We start from the raw sequence: 11,318 nt of genomic DNA, 5'->3' as shown, positions 1-11,318 counted from the left end.
ATGTGAAATTTAAATACTAAGTGATAAATAATTTTCAAGATATTGAGTGAAAACCGTTTTGACATTACAGTATGTGAAATATGAAAACTTTGTGAAAAATAGTTTTTAAGATAATCAGCAAAAAGCATGTGATCTACCAACGGACAGACAAGACCGACTGCCATTAGCAAAACAATATACCACCTCTTCTTTGATGGTGGGCATATAAAAATCATTCACTTGCTATAAACTGATATATATTATCTACAAATGTGAAACTGTAATAATAAAATTATTCAAATTTCGTTGAAAAATGACTATATTTTTTGCATGATACATTTTGCAGATGTTCTTCACAAAAACTGGAGGTGCACTTCCATACAGACCAAACAAGTGTGTTAAAATTATAGAGTCATGTTTCAAACTGCACAATATGGCGCTGGACTTAAATCTTCCAAATCCTAATACTGACAGCATTGTTGTTGACAACAATCAAGAAATCGTACAGAATTGTAGCAGGGATGCGTTTGAACAGAGGAGGAGACTAACACAACGTTTTTAAATATATATATATATATATGTATAAACAATTTCCAAGAAGTTACTCATTGGGCCCTAGGTGGAATACTCATAATCAGTCACATGACACTAAAAATCACTTGATAACATAGGCAAATTTGTTTCTATACATAGTAGCAAGTGTATTAAAGCTGCACACCTCCACATGAGCCAAATATTTTAAGAAATTCAATCTTTAGAAAAATGTATTAAGATCTTAAGAAAGGTAAAAAGATTCATTCATATTTTTTGAATAAAATAAATAATATCATCGCCATTTAAGGTTGATAGTCTAACTTTTTTTTCAGGTAAAGACTTCTTGTACTTAATGAACAATTTGACTCCCAGGGGGGAAAGCAGATTTTAATAGTAAAGTTAATATTAAAGACATTTCATTTAAACTTGTATTTAAGCATAAAAGAAGAAGAAAATTTGTTTGTTTGTTTACTAAGATGCTATTTTATTTCATCTTGTGAACTTTAAAAAACAGTGTTCTATGGCACTTGTGAGAGTACTGTTTTGAAAGCTCACTCAATGAAATAAAATTAATCTTACACACAAAAAACAAATATCCTCTATCTCTTGAAAATGTTTCAATACAGTCAAATATTATATATATGGGTGTTCAGATAGCTGGTGTCTATTCCATGAAAGTGTTTGCACATTTTTTTTTCCACTTCTGTAAGAACAATAGGAGATGAAAAATGTGTAAAACACTTTCACTAACATTCAAGTAGAGTATTACTTAATAAGCCTTCAATTTGTTTATCACGCATAATATGCAGCATTGACTCTACAGCTTCTGCAGTTCTCTTCTGGAAAGAAACACTCTCCTCCAGAAGCTGTAACTTTTCTTTTCTTCAATTCCAAGGTCTCCCTTGCCAAGGCCAGCTTTTCCTCCTTCAATTTCCAAGAAGCGCCTCTTTCTGTACATCTTCAGCTGAGGTTAAAAATCCATAATTCAACAAGAAGTTTATTGCACAAATCAATTTAGTTCTAATAATTGTCAATATACATTTCAAACTGATGTCTTACATTAAAATTGACTTTTAACCATTAAACTGCTAAACTGAACAGCCCTGTATGACTTTAGGCAAGATGTCTACAGTCTAAGATACGTCATATTAGACTAAATTCATCATGTTTCTCATTTAAAAGAGAAAAGATTTAAAATCACATGTTTCCAATAGGAAGTAATTTATCCTAAACACTTATTTTATTGCTAAATAAAATGAGTGTCTGTCTAATAAATAACAGTTCATAACAATAATGGCAATGAGTGTGACTTCTTGCACAGAAGAATGCAAATGAGCATTTATTGTACTACATACATGGTAGAGTCATGATATCACTGATTGTTTCCTGTTACAAAAAAATGTAATGAGCTAATACTATTTTGCTTAGATTTTAACTTTGCATGCATTACCTTTTCTGATACTGGTTGATTTAAAGAATGCAATAATTATACATTCAAATTTATATAACTGCGATAGATTATTAGAGAATAGAAGATAATTTAATTACAATACATGAGACAGATAAATACTTACTGCTGCAAATACCCCGTCTCTTCTCCCTGCTCATGGTTTTTTCTGTAAATTGATAATTGAAACACATGTAAAAGTTCTGTTAAATGTAGTCTAATTTTGTTACATTTTTAATATGATGTATGGTGACATCGACTTTCTTTTCCTGAAGAAGCAAAATTTATTCATGACAGCATTTATTTCTGCCTGTTATTCCTTTTCGTTATGATTTTCTAATAAAAGTAATTGCATTTTATAGTCTAAGTTTCATGCTTACGCACGTTCACCGACTTTACAGCTATTACTATTATTTTCTATTCATCCGCATTCAGATATAGTCCGACTACTGTGAAAATTATATTTTATAAATTTCACTAGTGGTTTATCAGAATATAATCATCTGATATATTACAATAAAACACTGGAAAGCATGAAATAAACTTTTCAATTCAAAGTTATAGGAAATAATTTAACATGCCATTTGAAAAAATAGCTATTTTGAAATAGGGCAATAAATGTGAGAATAAAGTAGTGACAGTAGATTACATTTCCCATTATTAACTAGACATTTGTTTAAAAGAATATAACTTAAAACTTAGGTTAATTCACCTTTACATTTTCCTATCATTTAATCAATGACTTCAAATCGGTTCATAACATTTTTTGTATTGATTTGTTGTGTAGTTATGTTTGACGTAATCAATCCAATATGTTTAATTGTCTGTGAAGTTCTACTCAAGTTCTGTACTTGTGTTTTGGCTAACCAATTCAATATGTTTTAATGTTTATGAAGTTCAATTCAACAACATTTAAACAGCTTAACAACGGAAGGGTGCAAAGAACCTAAGCTGAAGATTATACATTAGGAAAGTTAAACTATTAAGCACTTATACAATTTAAGCTGATATATTATGTAATAAATGACCATGAGTACAAATACAATTCCAATGGATGATAATGACTTATATACACGTTTACAGTCTCACCTTTGGAGGAAGAGCTTCTTGCAGTAACCTGGTCCCCAACCAATGTATCTTCAAAGTAGAAACCAATACAAACATCTTTATTTAGTTCCAATGTAATCATAAGAAAACCAGCAACATGTAGTTAAAATATGTCAATCAAACATGTATATAGCATCAATTTTTCTAAAATGCCTCACACTTTCATAAGATGATGTTCCAAGCTTGAGGTAAAACTTATGAATGACTGTTCACAGAGACAACAAATGTACAATATAAACCTTAAATATAAGCATATGGTCCAAATTTAAACAGCTTGACATCAAATAACAAGAAAGAAGCTCAAAAGTTAAATCTCTATGTAAGCTGATATCAAAGTTTAATGTTACCTCTAAAAGCAATGGATGTAATCTAGATTTCAAATTAGATGATAAGGTCAAAATCTAGGTCAGCAGATCAACATCTTATTCTGTGGACATGGTATAAACACTAACAGCCTAAAGTTATGATCGAGGTTAGAGTTTGTAGACATCAATGGCAATGGCGATCTGACTATTGCCAATCTGACTGTGACAATAGCTCAATTATTTAAGAAACCACACAAATACTAATAAATACCTTTAACTGTGGTATTACTGGCAACTTCTTCCTCTCTGCCTTCTTCTACGGTAACGTTAACTGAAATGTTGAAAATAATAAAGCAGACATTCAATGAGAGTAGGTTAAATACTGAATTTATTTAATTAACAAGAAGAATAATATTAATCATGCAAGCCTCGGGCGAGCAAAATATTATTTTATTTAACACGTTCAATAAACTTAGTAATGGAAGTTTTATTTATATAATACTGTTTTTATCACATAAATAAAATAAATAAAAAAAGAAATGTGAACAATTAAAAAGAATCACATTTTCATCAATGCCCATTTAGCATGATTCTAACATTAAGCTTGTCTTGAAGCTATGTATTATTATATGACCTAACTTTCTACATTTCTTGTTGGCGAGTTATAAAATGTTTGAAAAATGGGCTGCATTTCAGTTTTTTCATGATAATGGCAAGGACTATGCAGCACTTTTTGTAAAAAACAGATGAGCTAATAATGAATAGAGTACATAATGTGCATGTGTTTATTAATGAATATACAAATGATTACTTTCAAAATTTACGACGAAATTGTCATTGTATTAAATATGACAATGAATGATAAAAATTACCTTCATCCAAGTGTAAACAGGTTGGAGCCTCCCGTTCTGGCAATGTAACATGATCTTCCACTGAAATGTTGGAATTAATGTTAATAATCAAGTGCTTAGAATGTATGTGTCTATGTGCCCTCTTGATTTAATTTGGAATCACAGTTTTGATAAACTTAGTCAGGGGAAAACTCTCAAATGTTTGCTAAATGACGGGTTAAAATTAAAACTCAGTTGTTGAGACATTTGTATTACTGCATTATTTTTGGCTTTCTTCAATGAATTCTTAATGAATGAAAAATAATGAAAACAGTCGATAATAATTTATCATTATGTTATTGCAATTTGACTCACATTAGTTGTGCAATTCATGAAACATCACTTCCAATTAAAACAAAACAAAAGGTGAGAATATTGATGATTAACAAGAATATGGATGCTTAACAACTTAGCATAAAAAGCCCAATGAAGCCATAACTTCATTAAATCATGAAAAATATTTACCTTGTTTCTCTCCTACGCCAGTGTCACAGCCCCCACTAATCCCAACTAAGCCTGTCCTTGGTATGGTAGTCAGTACCTACAGAGGAAACAAACAAGCATTTGAAAATATCAAATTATTTACTACTTTTGTTGCAAGTCACACATACATGTTTATTTACTTGTCAGCAATAATATTGTTGTATGTTAATTGCCTTTTTTATGTTTGTTATAGATACCTTTCATATTTTTACATGTTGAAATATATTTAAGCTCAATTGTTAGTTAAGAGTAAAATGTTTATATTTTAAAAGTTTCAAATTGTTTGGTAACTGTAAGTTATTTGAAATGATATCATAGTGCTTATATGTTATAAATACACTTAAAATTGGAAAGAGTTATTGTTCACTTTGTTTGTTTCATTTGGTTTTACCTCACATTGAAAAAAGGGGAAAAAAAGCTGCTTACAATCTTCTGCCATTCTTTAAGATCTGCCGGCCCAAATCCACCACCAGTCAAAGAACTTGAATTGAGCCGGGCGGCTTCCATTTTCTTGACTGTCATAACAGCCCATTGCCATTTTTTTTTACTTCCTCAACTGTCCTCTTATCTCTTATTGATACTGCATTCACACTGAAATTACAACAATTTTATTAATGCTTATAAATGGATCAACCATAAACAGTAACAGTGGAAAATGTTCATGGGGAATTTAACTCTCTACAATGTGTCAGCAATACCTCCAGATGCTTGCATGAATCATGATCACAAAATTAAAAAAAAATATCGCTTTTTATGCCGATATTTATCTTTTATTCATCTATTTATATTTTATATAAATCCATGTGAAGATATGAATTAAATACTATCATACATGTATTTATATCAAAGTGCATTTTGATGAATGTAAAGGCAAAATTTTAGCATTTAATCATTCAAGCTTGTCCTGAAATTACTTAAATACAGGATATGTCCAAACCATTATTTATGTCTCACTCAATCATGAGTTTGATACAAGGAGTATTCGAAAAAATGTACAATAATTAACATGAGGTACCAAAGTAAGACAGGGCAGTTTTGGTACTGACATTAGAATGAATTTAATAACAGAGGAGCAATGACAAAAATATCATTGAAGTAGTAAAAAAATTGCCAAGTATTTTCTATATCATTCACTTATTCGATAGCAGTGATTTTTATTCCAATTTTCAAAACAACCTGTGGCTCTCTGAAGGGGAAAATATAGCACGATAAATCAGAAAAGTGGGAAACCTGAAATCAAATTCCAACAACTGAAAATGGAATTTACTCACACATTTTATGAAAAAAATTAATTTCAATTCAATTTAACATGCATGGTATATAGCAGAGGCTATCTATAGGGACATATTTCTGTCTTCTAGCTGATGCTGTTAAGTCATGGTTCTGGTAAGGAAGAGCACAAGGAATTTTAGGGGAAAATATATGCATTTTTAGGGGAAAATCCTAGACCTGCATATTGTCAAAACTCGTTACCGGCGTAAACAGTCACCCTCGAGCTAGATATTCCGGTCTGTACCAGCAGCCGGTGTAAGATTCTCATAGAAGATTCTCCTGTTTGATTTTTCTTGTTTTTTTTGCATATATGCAAGAAAAAAAGGCAGTAAAACTTGTTAAAACTTAAATCCATGTTCTTGTGATTATTACCCGTGCTTCGATGTTCTTCACATCTGAAGCAATCAAAGACTAATATTTTCATACAGTAACACTGTATTTTGTCAAGTTATCATAGAGAACATTCATCTGTTCATGGATCAAATATTATATGGGCCGAGTTACCCCGAGTAAATTAAAGGCCGAACAAAATCGGGTGAAATGAATCGGAACGTATCGAGCTATCATTGAATAAAAGGTAAAGCATATTATGATGGGCGACAAATGGCATTTATAAGATAATACAGTACTTCCTAATGTAGTCCCTTTGATCCTTCACAATCTGACGTTGAATTGGTAATAAATAAAGAAGACCATCTAAGCTATTGATGCGTCATAATTAATTCTATTTCCTGTTAATTATACGTTATCTCCCTTCGGTGAAGAAAAGCAAAACGATTATTTTTAAACGGAAAAATGGAAAAGAGACTGCAAAAAAAATTGTTCGATACATACCGCTCTGTGACCGACTCCCAACACTTTTTTTCTCTTATCGTGTGTTAGAAACAAACTAAATTTCCCGTTTATTATTTCAATCACGGACTGAGCTGCTTCCACAAGTGAAAGCAGCTCTCCGTCAGTCCAATTTGCCTTCCTGGTGGCGAGAGCGCTGTCGGACATACTTGATAGCAGACGACGATGACTTATCGCGGGATAAGGCACGAGCGGCAGGCACGAGCGGTTGGGTTTTTTAACTTCATTGGGAAGATTTTGTCTTAAGTAAAAACTTAGGACTATTCCTAAGTACAAGACTTAGGAGAGTTTCTTGAAACGCTCCTAAGTGCAATCTTATTCCAGTCCTAACTTTAGTCTTATGTTTTAGACTTACGATTCTTTATAAATTACAAGTTTACAACCAGTTTCATCTTATATGTATATACTCCTGGTTTGAACCCCGGGGTCTAAACCAGGAGTATATATATACTGTTGAGAAAAATATTTTACCTGTCGTTCATTCCGTGAAGAGTTAACTTCAATGAAACATATTTTGAAATATTATAGATATCGTAAAATGCTTTTATAAATTACATCTTATATATATACTCCTGGTTTGGACCCCGGGGTTTAAACCAGGAGTATAATATTAAGCGAGAGAAATTGTCAATATTTATAATATAAACAAAACAAAATATGCTGGAAAAAAGAGACACGAGTGACTTCACAATAATGAGTTCTGCAGGGGAGGGTATCCCCTGGAATAGGGTTTTCTTAGGGGGTTCATATATATTTAAAAATGGGGCTTGGTTTGTTTTTGGGGGGATATTTGGAAGTGTCCAATTGTTGAATAAATATGCCCCGGGGCGTAAACAAATGAACCCCGGGTGTTAACAAATGTGCCCCGGGGGGGGCTAACAAATAGGCCCCGGACAGAGAGCAAATGTCACTTGCGTACCAATATATCCATTGCAAGGATTAAAATATCACCTAATATTACCTAATGTCGAAGAGAAGCATGCACGTACTGTTTCACAGTGCCATCTAAGTATTCATAACGTCTGTTGGTCGTATTCCAGGCATATAAACTTCTTGAATAACGTCCCTGTTCAAACAATCTGAACAATGCTGTGAAATGCCTTTGGGCTTCAGTATCTCTTCCTAACGACAAAAGACAAGCCCATTCAAAAAACACTTCAGGGGTCAAACCATTAACATAACAAAAAGCTGTAACCAGTATTCTGTCAAAATGCTTCAAATTTTGTGTCCAAAAAAGTCGTCGTATTCTCCTTGGCCACTGTGCAGCATCACCAATTAAGTCCTGTATATTCACCCATTTCTCGTAAATTTCTTTATTTCTGCCAATCCAAGACATATTCATTGGACAGAAAGGTTATATGAAAGGTAAGTGTACTACATGTAAATGCACTCGGTTCACCTTTTTGGGAAACAGTACATTAAATCGGGTGTAATGCCATCATGGCAGTCAATGTGACATGATATTGACACTTTTGATGGTGCCGATGCCAGCATCAGCCAAAAGTTGTGCAATTGAGGCTCTTCAGAGAATATTTCTTCATTGTTATAAAACTATTATCTTTAATTATAAATTATATTATTAGTATTACAAATTTTTACTTTTGTAAAAAAAGCTGTAAAAATGTAGATAGTATTCTACGATGTCTATTATTATTTTGTTTGTTATTATTATTTTGTTTGTTTGTTTGTTTCACAACAAAAAGAAGATATCTTACAAAAGCAGAATATATCGATTTGTTTCCGGTAAGTACACATATATACTCCTGTTTTAAGCCCCGGGGTTTGAACCAGGAGTATATATACAGTGGATAAAATAAAATGTCTATCAACTACAGGGACTAGTTAGTCGCACTCGACGAGCATGGGTTCGAGCCCCATGTTTTTTTTTTTTTTTTTTTTGCTTGTTTTTTTCTGTAAGTACACATATATACACTACAGTTTTGACCAGGAGTATATATACAGGCTCAGCGGATAACATAAAATGTCTACCAACTACAGGGACAAGTAAGTCGCACTTGACGAGCATGGGTTCGAGCCCAATGTGTCTTTTTTTTTCTTCAAACTAATAAAAAATCATTTAAAAATTGAAAGAGGTTATTCTTTCCTACTAAAATATGACGGGCCTCATTTTTTTCAAACTCAAATGAACTTGGGCGGGCCGGTGCTTGTCATGATCTGTCAAAATCCTGGCAGCCCAAGACCACGGTATATAAGGTCCAAGAGCAACAGCCTAGACATCACTTCAGCATGGCTTCAGAGAGGAAACTAAGGGTTGCCGGCAACTACCGGAGCCGTAAAGATGACCCTAGTAACATTGAAATTCAGGACTTTTACAATCCGTGGAATTTTTATCACGTTATGTCGCAAGATGATTCGTTCGTTGTTAACTGGTGCGTTCGTAACGGATTACTGCATGGACCGATGCCTTGCCATAGACCAGGATGCAATGGAACACTTTCCCTTGCAAAACGGTCAAGGAATATTTCAGGGGCTGTGCTAAGATGTAACAAACACCGCGACCACGAGCAAAGTGTTAGGAAGAACTCTTTCTTCGAGAAATCACACCTTACCATACAGGACGTAATGATGTTTTCGAAATCCTACTTGGACGGATTTTCTCTTAGCACATGCGCAAAATTTGGTGGCGTTGCTTACGGCAGTACGGCTGTGGACTGGGGAAGCTTCATAAGAGAGGTTCTTAAGGAATTTTATGAGAGAAAATTAAAAAACAAATTTTTATCTGGAGAAATTGAAATTGATGAAAGTCTTTTTGGACGAAAAGTAAAATATAATAAAGGAAATCCCCACAAAGGACTGCGAGTGTGGGTGTTTGGGATGGTAGAAAGGGCCAGCAACAGTTTGATCCTCTACCCTGTTCATGACCGCCGAGCGAAAACATTGCTGCCGCTAATTGAACGCCATGTACAACCAGGAAGTACAATATACAGTGACGGTTGGTCTGCATACTGTCCACTAAACGAAATGGGGTACAGACACTTCACAGTGCTTCACAAATATACCTTTAAAAAGGTATATGTCAATAAAGAGACAAAAGAGACTATTGCAGTAGATACAAATCGGATAGAGGGGGCGTGGAAACATGCTAAAGATTATTTTCGGTAAGACTTCTTTTTTTTAATGTAAAACTAGTTTATGTATTTACGGAATTAATGACAATTGTAGCTAGTTAATAAACATTGTGTCTGTTTTGACGGAATAAATGCGTCAACAATGTATTTTTTATATATTTACGGAATGATCGAATGACATTTGTGTTTTATAAACATTTTCTTGTCGTATATATCCTGGAATAAACCCCGGGGTCTAAACTAGGAGTATATATAGGGTTCATTCCGTTTTCTTTAGTGCATTATCTACAAGTTTTACTTCTGAAATTTAAATTACTTTTTTATCATGATACAATTTTTTATACTTTTTATGTATTTACGGAATGAATGACATTTGTATTTTATAAACATTGAATTGCCGCTGGAATAGACCCCGGGGTCTAAACTAGGAGTAAATATATAAGGTTCATTCCGTTTTCTTTAGTGCATTATATTCAAGTTTTACTTCTGAAATTTTAATTACTTTTTATCATGATACATTTTTATACTTTTTATGTATTTACGGAATGAATGACATTTGTATTTCATTAACATTGAATTGAAGTTGCGTATAGACTCCGGGGTCTAAACTAGGAGTATATATAAGGTTCATTCCGTTTCCTTTAGTGCACACTTCTGAAATTTACATAGTGGTCAAATCAAGAACAGCAAACATATATTTCAAATGGGGGAAAATGTATGTACTTTATAATAGCTATCGTTACTTAAAAAATTTACGCATATTTCACTTCCTTTTGCAGACGAATGTCGGGTACGACAGCTTCTCAATGGGAGTCTCACATGGCCGAGGTGATGTGGCGCAGTGTTGTTAAAGGAAATGTATATTCCTTTTTTGACTTCATCAAGGAAATATATCCTCTTGACAAGCCAGCAGTATATACCTACAGCACTCCACTGTTTGATTCATGGACAGGTCCAATTACAGAAAACGAGAAAATGGAACCTGCATTTTCAGATGCCAATTCGGAATCCGGTAAGCTAAATATTTACATTGTATATATTTTATCTAAAATTGATTGATTGATTGACTGATTGATTGTTTTCAAATGTCTTATGTCAATCAAGTTGCATAACAATAAAACTAAGGGACAGGCAATAATATCACAATGCACATGTTTTTTACATAAAGTTATTAAATACAAATATAACAACATATTTGTTTATATGATTTTTACGAATCAAAATAAAGCTAATTAACACAACATGACATTAACTGCTAATAATAACAGCTCCGTCCATAGACTAAAATAAAAAGCATTCCAAAAGAAACGTCGCCGATAATTGTGACAAGGGAATTCACTCTTGTCAACCTTAATGCCAA

General features: G+C 33.0%; 2 protein-coding genes across 2 annotated transcripts; one reads left to right on the top strand and one right to left on the bottom strand.

The window, feature by feature from the left end:
* Positions 1–1,585: 1,585 nt before the first annotated feature.
* LOC132730119 (uncharacterized) lies at positions 1,586–7,208 on the bottom strand. The gene is made up of 7 exons (XM_060715974.1): positions 6,647–7,208; positions 5,172–5,336; positions 4,728–4,803; positions 4,245–4,304; positions 3,644–3,703; positions 3,050–3,097; positions 1,586–2,129 (listed from the first exon to the last, which is right to left on the bottom strand). The coding sequence occupies exons 2-7, from the start codon at positions 5,265–5,267 to the stop codon at positions 2,035–2,037; spliced, it is 435 nt and encodes a 144-aa protein (XP_060571957.1). The 5' UTR covers positions 5,268–5,336; positions 6,647–7,208; the 3' UTR covers positions 1,586–2,034.
* A 1,355-nt stretch (positions 7,209–8,563) lies between these two features.
* On the top strand, positions 8,564–11,318 carry LOC132730114 (uncharacterized). The gene is made up of 2 exons (XM_060715969.1): positions 8,564–9,988; positions 10,738–11,318. The coding sequence occupies exons 1-2, from the start codon at positions 9,117–9,119 to the stop codon at positions 11,015–11,017; spliced, it is 1,152 nt and encodes a 383-aa protein (XP_060571952.1). The 5' UTR covers positions 8,564–9,116; the 3' UTR covers positions 11,018–11,318.

Source organism: Ruditapes philippinarum, unplaced genomic scaffold (assembly GCF_026571515.1).
Source record: "Ruditapes philippinarum isolate M1 unplaced genomic scaffold, ASM2657151v2 ctg1882_1_1_1_1, whole genome shotgun sequence".
Classification (NCBI taxonomy): Eukaryota; Metazoa; Mollusca; class Bivalvia; order Venerida; family Veneridae; genus Ruditapes; species Ruditapes philippinarum.
Note: the sequence above shows the minus strand (reverse complement) of the source record. Positions and strands in the feature narration are given on the sequence as shown.

Bases quoted from the DNA above. Each gene is read 5' to 3' on its own strand.
- LOC132730119 (XM_060715974.1), bottom strand. From the start codon at position 5,267: ATGACAGTCAAGAAAATGGAAGCCGCCCGGCTCAATTCAAGTTCTTTG. The intron at 3,704-4,244 runs GTAATTTTTATC...TCAACATTTCAG, and splicing joins CTGTTTACACTTGGATGAAG to TTAACGTTACCGTAGAAGAA. The intron at 3,098-3,643 runs GTATTTATTAGT...TCTACTTTGAAG, and splicing joins CAGTAATACCACAGTTAAAG to ATACATTGGTTGGGGACCAG.
- LOC132730114 (XM_060715969.1), top strand. From the start codon at position 9,117: ATGGCTTCAGAGAGGAAACTAAGGGTTGCCGGCAACTACCGGAGCCGT. The intron at 9,989-10,737 runs GTAAGACTTCTT...TTCCTTTTGCAG, and splicing joins CATGCTAAAGATTATTTTCG to ACGAATGTCGGGTACGACAG.